The 17,428-nt window shown below is 46.1% G+C and overlaps 1 protein-coding gene across 2 annotated transcripts in view; it reads left to right on the forward strand.

Annotated features, from left to right (window-relative positions):
* The window catches only part of LCLAT1 (lysocardiolipin acyltransferase 1), a 91,134-nt gene that overhangs the window by 39,360 nt on the left and 34,346 nt on the right, over positions 1-17,428 (forward strand). For both annotated transcript variants that reach the window (XM_066595119.1, XM_066595118.1), the window contains exon 5: positions 5,780-5,896. In XM_066595119.1, the coding sequence (XP_066451216.1) occupies positions 5,780-5,896 (117 nt within the window). The remainder of the gene's footprint in view (positions 1-5,779; positions 5,897-17,428) is intronic.

A 17,428-nucleotide genomic window follows, 5' to 3' on the forward strand; every position in this document is an offset into this window, starting at 1 on the left:
TCTGCTGGTGGAGTCACTGTGTACATACATTACTTATACTGTACTAGACCTGAGTTACATCCTGTATTATACCCCAGAGCTGCACTCACTATTCTGCTGGTGGAGTCACTGTGTACATACATTACTTATCCTGTACTGCTCCTGAGTTACATCCTGTATTATACCCCAGAGCTGCACTCGCTATTCTGCTGCTGGAGTCACTGTGTACATACATTACTTATCCTGTACTGATCCTGAGTTACATCCTGTATTATACTCCAGAGCTGCACTCACTATTCTGCCGGTGGAGTCACTGTGTACATACATTACTTATCCTGTACTAATTCTGAGTTACATCCTGTATTATACTCCAGAGCTGCACTCACTATTCTGCTGGTGGAGTCACTGTGTACATACATTACTTATCCTGTACTGCTCCTGAGTTACATCCTGGATTATACTGCAGAGCTGTACTCACTATTCTGCTGGTGGGGTCACTGTGTACATACATTACTTATCCTGTACTGATCCTGAGTTACATCCTGTATTATACTCCAGAGCTGCACTCACTATTCTGCTGGTGGAGTCACTGTGTACATACATTACTTATCCTGTACTGCTCCTGAGTTACATCCTGTATTATACCCCAGAGCTGCACTCACTATTCTGCTGGTGGGGTCACTGTGTACATACATTACTTATCCTGTACTGACCCAGAGTTACATCCTGCATTATACCCCAGAGCTGCACTCACTATTCTGCTGGTGGGGTCACTGTGTACATACATCACTTATCCTGTACTGATCCTGAGTTACATCCTGTATTATACCCCAGAGCTGCACTCACTATTCTGCTGGTGGAGTCACTGTGTACATACATTACTTATCCTGTACTGCTCCTGAGTTACATCCTGCATTATACCCCAGAGCTGCACTCACTATTCTGCTGGTGGGGTCACTGTGTACATACATTACTTATCCTGTACTGATCCTGAGTTACATCCTGTATTATACCCCAGAGCTGTGCTCACTATTCTGCTGGTGGAGTCACTGTGTACATACATCACTTATCCTGTACTGCTCCTGAGTTACATCCTGTATTATACCCCAGAGCTGTACTCACTATTCTGCTGGTGGAGTCACTGTGTACATACATTACTTATCCTGTACTGATCCTGAGTTACATCCTGTATTATACCCCAGAGCTGCACTCACTATTCTGCTGCTGGAGTCACTGTGTACATCATTAGTCCCCTGTCCCCATACATTTTACTATATGTCCCCTTTCCCCTAACAGTAATCCCGCAGTCCTGCCCTGAGGGTATTTCTGGTAATAGCCATTTTTCGCCGTTTCTTCCTGTATTGTCCCCGATTTGCTCTTGTGCTCGTTCGTTGTGATGCCTGAGATTAGATGAATCCCTGGTCTAGACGCGGCTTCCGCTCTGCTGTTTGTATACATGTATGATATCTGGAAGGCCTGATTTAGCTTCTATTTTTAAAGTCGTGGATTCAACATTAAACCCCTATTTAATGTACTGAAGAACTTTTTAAAAATTTGAAAGTGGAGTGAAATGGAAAAAAAGCAATTCCGCCATCTTTTAGAAGGGGAGGGGCTTGTTTATATGGTTTACACATTGCAACAACAATGACACAACGTTACTCTGTGGGTCGGCACGGTGACAGCGACACCAAATTTATGTAGTTTTTTTTTTGTACTATTAAAAAATAAAATATCGTTGGAAAAAAGTTAAATTATTTTCTGCCGCCGTCTTCGGACAGACGTATTTTTTTTATATTTTTCCATCGACTGTTGTTTTTGGTACCATTTTGTAGTGACTTTTTGATCGCTTTTTATTACATTTTTTTTCTTGATACGGAGTAACCAAAGCAACCAAATTCCGGAGTTGTGTATTATTTTTTTTTTTAATGAAGTGGATAAATAATGTGTTACTTTTAGGCCTCATGTCCACGGGGAAAATCAGGCCCGCTCCGGATTCTCCATGGAGAATCTGCAGCGGGTCCCTCCTGCCCCGCGGACATTAGCGCTGAAAATAAGAATAAACTCACCTCTCGCCCGCTCCGGATCTTCCCTTCGCCGCGGCTTCATCTTCTCCCCGTCGCGGCCGGATCTTCTTTCTTCGGCACGGCTAATGCGCAGGGCACGTCAGTTGCGTGCCCTGCGCATGTGCCGGCCCGAAGAAAAAAGATCCGGCCGTGACGGAGAAAAGATGAAGCCGCGGCGAAGGGAAGATCCGGAGCAGGTGAGTAAATTCCAAATTTAGGTCTCCCGCGGATCCGGACGGCTTCCATAGGCTTCAATAGAAACCCGCGGGAGACCCGCACGAAAATGGAGCATGGTCCAGATTTTTTCATGCTCCATTTTTTTTTAAATTCACTTTTATTGACGATCCGCGGGTATTTATCTACCCGCAGGGGTCAATGCATCCCTATGGGGTGCGGATCCGGGGGCAGGAGAAGAGTTAAAATCCACTGCGGATTTTAATTCTTCTTTTGTCCGTGGACATGAGGCCTTATACACAGCGGAATTTTATGGACGAAGCGATACAAAAATATGTTTGTTTTAATTTTTTTATATAATTGCGTTGCCATGGCAACCAGGGGCCTTCTAACAATGGCCTCAGAGTCTCCCATATTAGGTAAATCACATAATACACTACAGTATAAAAGCACTTCAGGTATTAGAAGATTGCAGGGTCAAGTACCCTAAAGAGATGTGAAAAATAATTTAAAATCTTTTAAAAAATTTATGTAAAAAATTTTTTTTTTTTTTGCACAGTTTTTTTCCTCTTTTGTTTAAAAAAATGGAAGCCATAATTTACGGTTTTGTTGCATCCGCAGCAACTCATTACTATAAACTAAAAACCCTTTTAATATTATGAATAAAGAAGCCAAGATGCTTTTTCCCTCCATTTTACATTGAAAGCAAATGCAATAAAAGTGAAAAATAAAGTGGGAAAAAAACCTTTATCTTCATGCTCCGTCTGGCCCCCCTCTCCTGCTCGCGCTCCGTCTGGCTCCCCTCTCCTGCTCGCGCTCCGTCTGGCTCCCCTCTCCTGCTCGCGCCCCGTCTGGCTCCCCTCTCCTGCTCGCGCCCCGTCTGGCCCCCCTCTCCTGCTCGCGCCCCGTCTGGCCCCCCTCTCCTGCTCGCGCCCCGTCTGGCCCCCCTCTCCTGCTCGCGCCCCGTCTGGCCCCCCTCTCCTGCTCGCGCCCCGTCTGGCCCCCCTCTCCTGCTCGCGCCCCGTCTGGCCCCCCTCTCCTGCTCGCGCCCCGTCTGGCCCCCCTCTCCTGCTCGCTTCCCCTCTGGCCCCCCTCTCCTGCTCGCTTCCCCTCTGGCCCCCCTCTCCTGCTCGCTTCCCCTCTGGCCCCCCTCTCCTGCTCGCTTCCCCTCTGGCCCCCCTCTCCTGCTCGCTTCCCCTCTGGCCCCCCTGTCCTGCTCGCTTCCCCTCTGGCCCCCCTGTCCTGCTCGCTTCCCCTCTGGCCCCCCTGTCCTGCTCGCTTCCCCTCTGGCCCCCCTGTCCTGCTCGCTGCCCCGTCTGGCCCCCCTCTCCTGCTCGCTGCCCCGTCTGGCCCCCCTCTCCTGCTCGCTGCCCCGTCTGGCCCCCCTCTCCTGCTCGCTGCCCCGTCTGGCCCCCTCTCGCTTTCGCCTGCGCCCCTTCTTTCACTTTTGGACAAGGATTTTTACTTCCCATTGATTCGTGGCCGTTGGCACAGTCTTCCAGTATTCGCCATACTATGGTTATCGACCTGCTGCCAGGAGCAGTCCGCAGCTCCATGCACGTCAGAAGATGCAGCCCACTGCTCCTTGTGAATTGAGGCATTAGTTGCCATAATTGACCTTTGTTTGGTTGCAGAGCCTAACTTGCCACATGCAAGGCTGCTAAATAAAAGGCGCTGAAATCCGGAACAAATTGTATATTTGGGACGTCCTATTCTATTACTGCCCAGCTATCTGCTGGGCCAACACAATAAGTGGGTAGTGCTGAGATTCAGGCCCAGCACTAGGGGTGGCGTGCAATTAAGGCATATCTGCACCTCCTAAAAACTGGTCACTGTGCTCATTACGTTACATATCCTATATAATACTCCAGAGCTGCACTCCCTATTCTGCTGGTGGGGGTCACTGTGTAAATACATTACTATCCTGTACTCACTATTCAGGATCAGTGCAGGATGAGTAATGTATGTACACAGTGACTCCGACAGCAGAATAGTGAGTGCAGCTCTGGAGTATAATACAGGATGTAACTCAGGATCAGTACAGGGTAAGTAATGTATGTACACAGTGACTCCACCAGCAGAATAGTGAGTGCAGCTCTGGGGTATAATACAGGATGTAACTCAGGAGCAGTACAGGATAAGTAATGTATGTACACAGTGACTCCACCAGCAGAATAGTGAGTGCAGCTCTGGGGTATAATACAGGATGTAACTCAGGATCAGTACAGGATAAGTAATGTATGTACACAGTGACTCCACCAGCAGAATAGTGAGTGCAGCTCTGGAGTATAATACAGGATGTAACTCAGGATCAGTACATAAGTAATGTATGTACACAGTGACTCCACCATCAGAATAGTGAGTGCAGCTCTGTAGTATAATACAGGATGTAACTCAGGATCAGTACAGGATAAGTAATGTATGTACACAGTGACCCCACCAGCAGAATAGTGAGTGCAGCTCTGGGGTATAATACAGCATGTAACTCAGGAGCAGTACAGGATAAGTAATGTATGTACACAGTGACTCCACCAGCAGAATAGTGAGTGCAGCTCTAGAGTATAATACAGGATGTAACTCAGGGTCAGTACAGGATAAGTAATGTATGTACACAGTGACTCCACCAGCAGAATAGTGAGTGCAGCTCTGGGGTATAATACAGGATGTAACTCAGGAGCAGTACAGGATAAGTAATGTATGTACACAGTGACTCCACCAGCAGAATAGTGAGTGCAGCTCTGGGGTATAATACAGGATGTAACTCAGGATCAGTACAGGATAAGTAATATATGTACACAGTGACTCCTCCAGCAGAATAGTGAGTGCAGCTCTGGAGTATAATAGAGGATGTAACTCAGGGTCAGTACAGGATAAGTAATGTATGTACACAGTGACTCCACCAGCAGAATAGTGAGTGCAGCTCTGGGGTATAATACAGGATGTAACTCAGGATCATTACAGGATAAGTAATGTATGTACAGAGTGACTCCACCAGCAGAATAGTGAGTGCAGCTCTGGGGTATAATACAGGATGTAACTCAGGATCAGTACAGGATAAGTAATATATGTACACAGTGACTCCTCCAGCAGAATAGTGAGTGCAGCTCTGGAGTATAATACAGGATGTAACTCAGGAGCAGTACAGGATAAGTAATGTATGTACACAGTGACTCCACCACCAGCAGAATAGTGAGTGCAGCTCTGCAGTATAATACAGGATGTAACTCAGGATCAGTACAGGATAAGTAATATATGTACACAGTGACTCCTCCAGCAGAATAGTGAGTGCAGCTCTGCAGTATAATACAGGATGTAACTCAGGATCAGTACAGGATAAGTAATATATGTACACAGTGACTCCACCAGCAGAATAGTGAGTGCAGCTCTGGGGTATAATACAGGATGTAACTCAGGAGCAGTACAGGATAATTAATGTATGTACACAGAGACTCCACCAACAGAATAGTGAGTTCAGCTCTGAAGTATAATGCTGTACCTAATTAGGGATCTGTGTCTGGCAAAAATGAAAAATAATGTTTTTTTGTTTTTTTTTTCTTTTTTAGAAAATACCAAAGCCCGCAGCCATGAATTTGCTGAAAAGAACGCGCTGGAGAAGTACGAATACGTCCTGCACCCTCGCACTACAGGATTTACCTTCATCGTGCATCGCCTGAGAGAAGGTAATGGTCTCCTTTATAGCTGCTGTGAGCAGTAGAAGCGTGTTCATCATTGTGCTGTACTCTGCTGGTGGTCTCTTCTCTGAGGTGGGCCTGTAGGAATGTGAGCAGCACAGAGTGTTTCAGGTTAGATTGCTGATCCCATGGGCCGCAGCGAGCTAGGAGTAGGCTTATACAACACCAATCGTCACTCTAACGGGCGACTGTCAGCGTGGGTACACACGGACCCCGACGGCACCGAGCAAGAAGTATCTGAGTAGTTGCTCACTAAAACGGAGCAGCCACCCAGTGAGTTCTCACTCCGTGTAAACGGGAGACGCCCAATCATTGAACGACTCCTATTTTCTATGAATGGCGGCGAGCAGCTGGAAGACGTATCGGGCGCTCAGTTCTCTGACGCACCACAGATAGGAGCACAGGAGCGGCAGTCGTCCCGTGTAAAGGTACACCGCCTCTTTAAGGTTCTGTGCCACAACTATTACTTCAAAGACTTTCCAATATACTTTGAATCAGTTTCTTAACACTTCAAGATCTCCGTCAGCTGTCAGTGAACAGAGGCTGAAGCAAAGACTTCAGACATGGTACGTACGTGCCGGCTCGCCAAGAGAATCCTGGAGCAAGCTAAAGTGCAGATGAGTGTTGCCTTGTAGCATGCGGACCCCGGGGCTCTGCTGCTCGCTCTCTTCTGTTACTCGATATTAGGGTGACATTTGCATCACAAATTCCTACAGGTTTTGCAGATTACTCTGTAACAAATCCACAGCTGAGGTTTTGTGACATTTGTATCCAGTCGATAGAATTCTGTGTGAGTGATGATATCTGCAGCACAAATTTCTCTCTTTTCCTGCTAGTTTGTTACAATGTATCAGTTTGGAGTTCCATCTGTTTAAAGTAGCCCTTGGATCACTGGACACAATGTATGCAAGGAGCGGAGTGGGGGAGTTATTCTACCTGCCACCCTCCAATCTGCCGGTACAACCAGCAATCCTCTTCATGCATTCAATATGGCCGTGGCGCTCCTATCACACTACTCGATTAGGAGCCAAATATCGCCTGCTGCGTTCTCATTGGCCAGTGCTGCTCAGTCGGAGCGGTGTGTAATGCCTTAGACCACCAATACACCATTAGGACTCGGTGTGCGCATCAGGTAGTCTAAGGCCGTATTTACGTGGGTAAGCAAAATATCGGTCCAAAAACCTCAGACTGATATCGCGCTCGTAAATATGGGATTTTACCCACGTCTGTCATGTGTTGGGTCAGAAAAATGCATCGTAACGCCGGACATGTGGTTTTCACGCACGTGAAAATTATGTTTTATTAGGAAAAATGGCAAATCGCATAAAAATCGTATCTGCATGCGACTGCGGTTCACTCTTTAAATTTTTTTTTTTGGCTCCCATACTAAATAATGCTTGATATTGCCCAAAAGGTAGGACATGCTGCGATTCTTCTGTCTCAGACCCCGGAGCCGAGAAAAAACTTGTCCATGCGTATAAACATATCGCAATCAGATGGAACTCAGGCGAGGAAATCGCCCATGTAAATATGGCCTAAGAATCGCCGTGGCCATGTTGACAGATTAAAAGGAACCCCAGAAGAAGTGGATGGGTGACCGTAATGGGAGCTAGGAGGGCAGTAGCTGATATAACGCCCCCTCTGGTCCAGGAGGGTTGCTCTGAAGGGCTATTTCTATCTGGACAAGCTATCACAGAGGATAATTTGCCGGTCTAACCCCCGCTGATCCAGAAAAATCGCTCCTGGCGTGTCCCAAAATTTTGATAGCCATGACTGCACATGCGTGCAACTGTGCCACTCACTGCAATGGGACCGCTGGAAATGGCAGTGTTCAAGTGCTCAGCAACCTCTGGTGGTCCCATTGACGTGAGTGGGACTGCTGGGGAGAGCTGAACTTGGCAATCTCTGGCTATTCCCATTGAAGTTAGTGGCATGCATGTGCGGCCACCACTGCCAAACTTCAGGGATGCACTGCGGGCAATATCTCTGTATCAATGGGGGGCCCAGGGGTCGGATCCCCATTAATCGGCAAGCTATTTCCCATCCTGTGAATGAAGGCCCATTTAGACCCAACGATTCTCACTTCTAATTCCCTTGAAGCCGTCTTTTGAGCGATAGCCATTGCGTCTAAATGCGCGGACATCGAGCAGTTTTCACGCATGATTCGTTCCTCGCTCAATTCAAGTTTTCTAGAATTCAGTGATGAACTCTTATCAGCGGTGTTATCACAGTCGGCAGCGCCAATGAGATTGTTTTAGCTTGTGTCCTGCTGGTAGTTCACAGCCAGACGTGAGCTGTAAGTGCGGAGAACAATGCAGCTATTTGCTTATGCAAAACAGCTGTATTGTTTGCCGAATGATAGCAATGGTGTCTCGCTCCGCCTGCATAGCTCTTTAGTAGCCAATTAGCTACTATAGACTATGCAAAGATGATCGCTCAAAACTGTCACTCAAACTGTCTTTTTTTGTAAATGAGGTCTAAGGGCTAACTTGCCAAGATGGGAATAGCCCTTTAATGGCAGGGGGAAGATCTAGACTGGATACAATTGTAACAAACTTTCAGCCTTGAGAAGTATTCGGTATATACAAATAGGAAGATGGAACAATACCTCTGCAGTGCCACCTATTGGAAGGCAGCATTCCTGCAAGTCAATGTTAGACGTTTCTCCTTATGGTGAGGAGCATGGATGGCCTTATAAGTCTCCTCACACCTTCTAGGTGCTCTCCTTAAGGAGAAATCATGCCCTTCCCGACCCACAACATAGCCTCTCACCCAGCAAACCTACCGCACCGTGATGAGGGGCAAAAACCCCGAAACAGCTGTTTGTGTATGGTTTACCCTTTCCTTCCTGGAGAAGACTTTAGCTTTAGCTTACATTCCCAGTCGTTGTTACAAGGCTTGTTAAAGGGGTTGTACCAAAATTTCAAGGCACCCCCTATCTCACCGCAGAGACCCCCACCGATCTCAAGAATGAGGGTCTCATGTCCCCTGTCCTCACTGTAGGGTTACTGCACCCCCTGCAGGGAGGAGGAGACTGAATGAAATGCAGCAGTGGGTATTTCTGTCAGCTCCAATGAAATGAAGCGACCCCCACAGTAACGGACAGCACACAGGAGTTCCTGAGATCGGCTGCTGAGACCCTCACTGAATCAGCAAGTTATCCCCTATCATGGATAGCGTATACCTTGAAATCCTTGAACAACCCCTTTAAAAAGTCTGCCATTGACCTGCAGGAATGCTGCTTTCCAATAGGTGGCGCTGCAGAGGCATTGTTCTGTCTTTCTAGCCCAGCATGCATGGCCTTTATACGTTTGCTCACTAGGTACGCTCCCTAAGGATAAACCATACCCTTCCTGACCCAAATATGAGGTCTGTTCGGGTTTTCAGCCTATGATTGTAAATGAGGTTATTTCTGTTCACTGACAGCAAACAGATCTCACAAATGGGAGGAATTGAAACACAAAGTAGTTTATTGAAAGTTGCGGAACTTTGGCAATAATCTAGACTCTGTCTTGTTTTGCTCATGAATGACGTTGGATCACGTTGCACTCGATGTCCCCTGGAAGTCATCAAGATAAATAGAGGGGCGATTAAGGGGTCAAATGGAAGAGCTGGAAATTTCCATCTCTGAAAGGGACACTTGGTCATGTGGGAGGTCAGAGGTCATATAAACACAAAACTGAAGGCACTTAAGACGTCTCGGCTCTTTCTCCTCGTTCTCCTCTTTTTCCAAGAAGCGAGGGGAGAATGGAAAAGAAATAAATAACGGGCGTCTGTTTCCCCTGCAATCAGCCAGCGATGGTGTTTACACGCTTCAGCAGAAAATCTTTGTTTCAATGACAACTTTTATCCCTCGGTGGCTTTCGTGTGAATTAATGTTGGTTCTTGGCAGCCTGCGGCCCTCGGGGGAGAAAAGGGAGAAACGAGCGGCGAACGTTAGTTTACTCTAAAAATAGGACCGCAAATTTAGGCGCAGGAATCAGATCTGCTTTCTAAGTCTGCAGAAAGAAAAGCGGGCGGACGGAGCCGCGGCGGGCGTATGTTACACAGGGGACGTAAACTTCACGGGGGTCCTGTGTGACAGGCAAGATGCTGATGGTGGCTCATATACAGAAGTCTGAGCCCAGGGGGATCTGGATGTGACCGGCTGGGCGAAGAGATGGGCATTGCCTGGGTACAGGCCGAAAGGGGCTTGTCACGTGACTGATGCTACGTGTGACCAGTTGGTGGTCACCATTGTTACCTCTGGCTAGTAAGCATGCAGGTAAGGGCCTGGGCACTTTCAGTTTGGGCAGTTGCCCTGTAATCTGGGTAATACAGGACGGCATCAAGTTATTAACATACAGCACCCTAATTAGCTATAATACAGACAGGTATACAGAGACAATAGTATTAAAATGAGGTATTGCAGTATATGGTATAAGCGATGAAACTATTGCAGGTTCAAGTGCCCTCTGGAACTAAAAAAAAAAAAAAAAAGTAAAAAGTGATTTTTTTTTTTTTTTTTTAATATTAAACAATCTTTATAAAAAATAAAGGATACTAAAAGTTCCGCCCCGCCCCTTCCCCTGATCAACAAGGGGGAGTGGAGACAAGCTGAACTAGATGGCCATTGTCTCCCTTCAGCCTAACATACTATGTGACTATGGATGTATTCAGAATAAAAAATCCAAACAAACAAGCCCAAACATATTTGATGCTGCTGCGACCATAAAAGTGCGATCCGACACATCAGCAGAAAAAATATAGACGGGACTAGAAGTGCGCTTTTCTGTTCAGCCCCCTCTCCAGAAAAAAAAATCATAATTAAAGTTGTTTTTTCCCATTTCACTCCACTTTTTCAGTCCATTTTCTGGTACATTAAATAGAACCAGTGAAAAATACAACTCGTCCCGCAAAAAACAACGAGCCACCAGAAATCGAACACTGAGGGGAAAAAAAGCCACAACCGTAAGGGGTTAAACAGGCAGAAGCAGGTAGGATGGAGGCGCCAGCCCACACCCTTATATGGTGGCATTAACGCTGGCGTGCTAAGCCTCATGGCAGCAGGTTGATTAATTAATCACATCTGATTATAGCACTTAACGATGGGGCTCTCAGCAGCCTCCTTCACTAACCCCGGGCACTGCCAGTCACCCGCACACGTCAGCCCTGGCGCTTTCTGGGTCAAGTATTGGTTTCCCTGTATACGGGGTTATGGTATGGTCCGCCGTGTATCCTCCGGTGAATCATGTGATGTATGAATACACAGAGATATAAATAACAAGCTTTACCGTCTTATAATAAAGCGCAAAGAATTCTACAACTTTCTAATAGGCCTTTTTCAATTCCTCAAATATTTGCTTGCTGTCAGTGAATAGAAATATTTTTCCAGAGGCTAAAAACTTGTAGAGACCAAATGTATCCAAACATCCTGGACTCTAGATTTTACCTGCACTGATACATTGTATCCAACTCACTGGGCAGGAGAGAGATTTGTGCTGCCTGTATACTGTATATACCCCGGCCGGCCCCACCTGTCACAGAGTATACAGCAGCCTCCATACTGTATATACCCCGGCCGGCCCCACCTGTCAGAGTATACAGCGGCCTCTATACTGTATATACCCCGGCCGGCCCCACCTGTCACACAGTATACGGCGGCCTCTATACTGTATATACCCCGGCTGTCCCCACCTCTAAGACAGTATACAGCGGCCTCTATACTGTATATACCCCGGCCGGCCCCACCTGTCAGAGTATACAGCGGCCTCTATACTGTATATACCCCGGCCGGCCCCACCTGTCACACAGTATACGGCGGCCTCTATACTGTATATACCCCGGCTGGCCCCACCTCTAAGACAGTATACAGCGGCCTCTATACTGTATATACCCCGGCCGGCCCCACCTGTCACACTGTATACAGCGCCCTCTATACTGTATATACCCCAGCTGGCCCCACCTGTCACACAGCATACAGCTGCCTGTATACTGTATATACCCCGGCTGGCCCCACCTGTCACACAGTATATGGCGGCCTCTATACTGTATATACCCCGGCTGACCTCACCTCTAAGACAGTATACAGCGGCTTCTATACTGTATATACCCCGGCCGGCCCCACCTGTCACACTGTGTACAGCGGCTTCTATACTATATATACCCCGGCTGGCCCCACCTCTAATACAGTTTACAGCGGCCTCTATACAATATATACCCCGGCTGGCCCCACCAGTGTCACAGTATACAGCGCCCTCTATACAGTAAATACGCCGGCCCCACCTGTCACACTGTATACAGCGGCCTCTATACTGTATATACCCCGGCTGGCCTCACCTGTCACACAGTATACAGCCGCCTCTATACTGGATATACCCCGGACGACCCCACCCCACACACTGTATACAGCGGCCTCTATACAGTAAATACGCCGGCCCCACCTGTCACACTGTATACAGCGGCCTCTATACAGTATATACCCCGGCCCCACCTGTCACACAGTATACAGCGCCCTCTATACTGTATATACCCCGGCCCCACCTGTCACACAGTATACAGCGCCCTCTATACTGTATATACCCCGGCCCCACCTGTCACACAGTATACAGCGGCCTCTATACTGTATATACCCCGGCCCCACCTGTCACACAGTATACAGCGCCCTCTATACTGTATATACCCCGGCCGGCCACTTTCCCTTCCTTCAGACTTATATGAGACTATAATTAGCTGATTGGTTTAATTGTTTTATTCCACAATGCCCTCTAGTGTTCGCAGTTGGTACTGACATCTTCTCCTGTTACACGTTGTTAGAGTTGATGGGATTCGCAGGTTTTTAGCTGAGAAACCAAATAATCGGCAGACTGCAGGACAGACGTTACTGATGGGGTTCTGTGTTAAGTTTTATTTCCTCCAAAGCCGAATGAAACAATTGTACATAATGCGGGGCCCCCTCGGAGTGGCTGCGGGGCCCCCTCGGAGTGGCTGCGGGGCCCCCTCGGAGTGGCTGCGGGGCCCCCTCGGAGTGGCTGCGGGGCCCCCTCGCAGTGGCTGCCGGGCCCCCTCGCAGTGGCTGCCGGGCCCCCTCGCAGTGGCTGCCGGGCCCCCTCGGAGTGGCTGCCGGGCCCCCTTGCACATATACCCCTCATATGCTTTATGCCCTCCATGTACTTTATTACATTTAATCAGACAAGGCAACAGAGACAGATGCATACAATCCTCTGGGGTGTTCTGTCCCTTTAAGGCCCCAGTACTTCAGCCATTTGCCCGTCGGAGCTCCTCCACCACACTTCTCCTAAATGCTCTCCTGGGTCATCGGGGTTGGATATATTTAGGTAATTTGCATACTGCCCCCAGCGACCAAACTAGACGGAAATGTAAAAACCCTGCAACTGTCTTAACCTTCTTTGTGTATCAATTTATCATCAACTACAAGATCTCTGCTTGCTGTCAGTGAACAGAAACATTCTTGTTTACACTCAGATACTGAAAGCCTTTACAGTTCTTATTTTTCTCACAGCTGAAGGTTTGTTACAATTGTATCCAGTCTGGGGAACCTTCTGTGATCTGAACACCTCAGCAGTCCGTGTCTCCCTCCTGCACTGATACATTGTATCAGTCTGGAGTCCAAGCTGTCTGGGTCTTTAAGGGGTTAAACAGCATTAATGTAATGAAAATCCCGTTGCGGTTTCTGTAATTTAAAGGGGTCTTCCGATCTGAGTCTAGCATGGCGCATCCATAGGATAGGCCATAAAACGTCCGCTGGTTGCAGGACACGCTCTGGGACCCCCAACAACCTCTAGTTGTGGCCCAGCTGGATGCGCTGGTGATCGGCACTTACTGAAACAGCCAAGCGGGTCGTGCTGCGCTGTTTTCCTAACTCCATAGAAGTCAATGGGAGCTGCTCTAACCGTGTAGCATACAGAGCTAGCCTGAGAGGTGTGGAAACAGAACAGCTTCCCGTGCTCCGCCGCTTGTTCACCTCTATGGGAGGTAAGCTTGGCCTGCTCGGCTGTTTGCCTGATCCCAGTCGCTGCATGCAGCCAGTTAGAGATAGAAGCGAGCCCCAGGGGTGTCATCTGCAGCTACCTGACTCTCCTTGGATGGGGATGCCCCTTTTAATATGTCTGGGGACAATAAGGGGAATTCCTTAAAGGGATTGTCACACAGGATGGGGGATAACTTGCTGATCAATGGGAGTCTCACCTTTTGAGAACCCCGCCAATTTTGAGAACGGGGGTCCCGTGTCTCCTTCCCCCACTGTGGGGTCGCTGAGGACACTGAATGGCGCACTGGTCACACAAGCGCACTAACAATCCATTCACTTTAAATGGGTCTGCGGGGGCGTCCGCACATGCTCGGACGACATCACTACAGGGGGAGACAAGACCCCCACACTGACAGGACAGCGGGAAACGGGAGTCCTGTTCTCAAGGTCGGCGGGGGTCTCAGCAGTGTGACCCCCACCGATCAGCAAGTTATACCCTACCGGTGGAGATCCTGTGGAGAGGGGAGAACTTGTAAATGTGGCACATCCCCTTTAATGCGGACTGAAAATCATCTCCAGCGTGTCTGAATAGCTGACCTTTTTTCCAGCATGCCTTCTGGATTATTCACAATTTTTAAGATCTCCGCTTGCTGTCATTCATTAAGAACCTTTCATTGCGTTCGTCCAAGGGAGTGGAGCATTTACCGAATGGGAGCGGTGCTGATTGCTCATTACTGACGTTACATCTTCATTTTTCCTACGGCTCAACAGGAAGTAGACGTTAGGAGCGCAGGATATTCCGATTTACAGGGTGGCGCCCTCCAAGAGACACGTAACTGCGGGGAAGGAGGTCAGGAGCACAACATTAAAGTTTCCAAATGTCACCAAAGTCACAAAATATGGGAAATGTAGAGGAAACGCAAATCATTAAGAGCCTGATATATACACACACATACAAATGCATACAGCTGGTATCAGTTATACACCCTGTATATAGTGATATGGCGTATGCTGGTATAACCTGGGTATCTCCTGTATATAATTATATATGTACAGCTGGTATAAGTTATACATCTCCTGTATATAGTAATATGGAGCATGCTGGTATAACCTGGGTATCTCCTGTATATAATTATATATGTACAGCTGGTATAAGTTATACATCTCCTGTATATAGTGATATGGACCATGCTGGTATAACCTGGGTATCCCCTGTATATAATTATATATGTACAGCTGGTATAAGTTATACATCTCCTGTATATAGTGATATGGCGTATGCTGGTATAACCTGGGTATCTCCAGTATATAATTATATATGTACAGCTGGTATAAGTTATACACCCTGTATATAGTAATATGGAGCATGCTGGTATAACCTGGGTATCTCCAGTATATAATTATATATGTACAGCTGGTATCAGTTACACATCTCCTGTATATAGTGATATGGAGCATGATGGTATAACCTGGGTATCTCCTGTATATAATTATATATGTACAGCTGGTATCAGTTACACATCTCCTGTATATAGTGATATGGAGCATGGTGGTATAACCTGGGTATCTCCTGTATATAATTATATATGTACAGCTGGTATATGTTATACATCTCCTATATAGAGAGATATTGAGCATGCTGGTATAACCTGGGTATCTCCTGTATATAATTATATATGTACCGCTGGTATCAGTTACACATCTCCTGTATATAGTGATATGGAGCATGCTGGTATAACCTGGGTATCTCCTGCATATAATCATATATGTACAGCTGGTATAAGTTATACATCCTGTATATAGTGATATGGAGCATGCAGGTATAACCTGGGTATCTCCAGTATATAATTTATATATGTACAGCTGGTATAAGTTATACATCTCCCTGTATATAGTGATATGGAGCATGCTGGTATAAGTTATACATCTCCTGTATATAATTATATATGTACAGCTGGTATAAGTTATACATCCCCTGTATATAGTGATATGGAGCATGCTGGTAAAATCTGGGGATCTCCTGTATATAATTATATATGTACAGCTGGTATAAGTTATACATCTCCCTGTATATAGTGATATGGAGCATGCTGGTATAACCTGGGGATCTCCTGTATATAATTATATATGTACAGGTGGTATAAGTTATACATCTCCTGTATATAGTGATATGGAGCATGCTGGTATAACCTGGGTATCTCCTGTATATAATTATATATGTACAGCTGGTATGTTATACATCTCCTGTATATAGTGATATGGAGCATACTGGTATAACCTGGGTATCTCCTGTATATAATTATATATGGAGCATGCTGGTATAACCTGGGTATCTCCTGTATATAATTGTATAACTTATACCAGCTGTACATATATATCTCCCTGTATATAGTGATATGGAGCATGCTGGTATAACCTGGGTATCTCCTGTATATAATTATATATGTACAGCTCATATAAGTAATACATCTCCTGTACATAGTGATATGGAGCATGCTGGTATAACCTGGGAATCTCCTGTATATAATTATATATGTGCAGCTGGTATAAGTTATACATCTCCTGTATATAGTGATATGGACTATGCTGGTATAACCTGGGTATCTCCTGTATATAATTCTATATGTACAGCTGGTATAAGTTATACATCCTGTATATAGTGATATGGAGCATGCTGGTATAACCTGGGTATCCCCTGTATATAATTATATATGTACAGCTGGTATAAGTTATACATCTCCTGTATATAGTGATATGGAGCATGCTGGTATAACCTGGGTATCTCCTGTATATGATTATATATGTACAGCTGGTATAAGTTATACACCTCCTGTATATAGTGATATGGAGCATGCTGGTATAACCTGGGTATCCCCTGTATATAATTATATATGTACAGCTGGTATAAGTTACACATCTCCCTGTATATAGTGATATGGAGCATGCTGGTATAACCTGGGTATCCCCTGTATATAATTATATATGTACAGCTGGTATAAGTTACACATCTCCCTGTATATAGTGATATGGAGCATGCTGGTATAACCTGGGTATCTCCTGTATATAATTCTATATGTACAGCTGGTATAAGTTATACATCCTGTATATAGTGATATGGAGCATGCTGGTATAACCTGGGTATCCCCTGTATATAATTATATATGTACAGCTGGTATAAGTTATACATCTCCTGTATATAGTGATATGGAGCATGCTGGTATAACCTGGGTATCCCCTGTATATAATTATATATGTACAGCTGGTATAAGTTATACATCTCCTGTATATAGTGATATGGAGCATGCTGGTATAACCTGGGTATCTCCTGTATATGATTATATATGTACAGCTGGTATAAGTTATACACCTCCTGTATATAGTGATATGGAGCATGCTGGTATAACCTGGGTATCCCCTGTATATAATTATATATGTACAGCTGGTATAAGTTACACATCTCCCTGTATATAGTGATATGGAGCATGCTGGTATAACCTGGGTATCCCCTGTATATAATTATATATGTACAGCTGGTATAAGTTACACATCTC

The sequence above is a fragment of the Eleutherodactylus coqui genome, chromosome 3 (assembly GCF_035609145.1).
Source record: "Eleutherodactylus coqui strain aEleCoq1 chromosome 3, aEleCoq1.hap1, whole genome shotgun sequence".
NCBI classification, from domain to species: domain Eukaryota; kingdom Metazoa; phylum Chordata; class Amphibia; order Anura; family Eleutherodactylidae; genus Eleutherodactylus; species Eleutherodactylus coqui.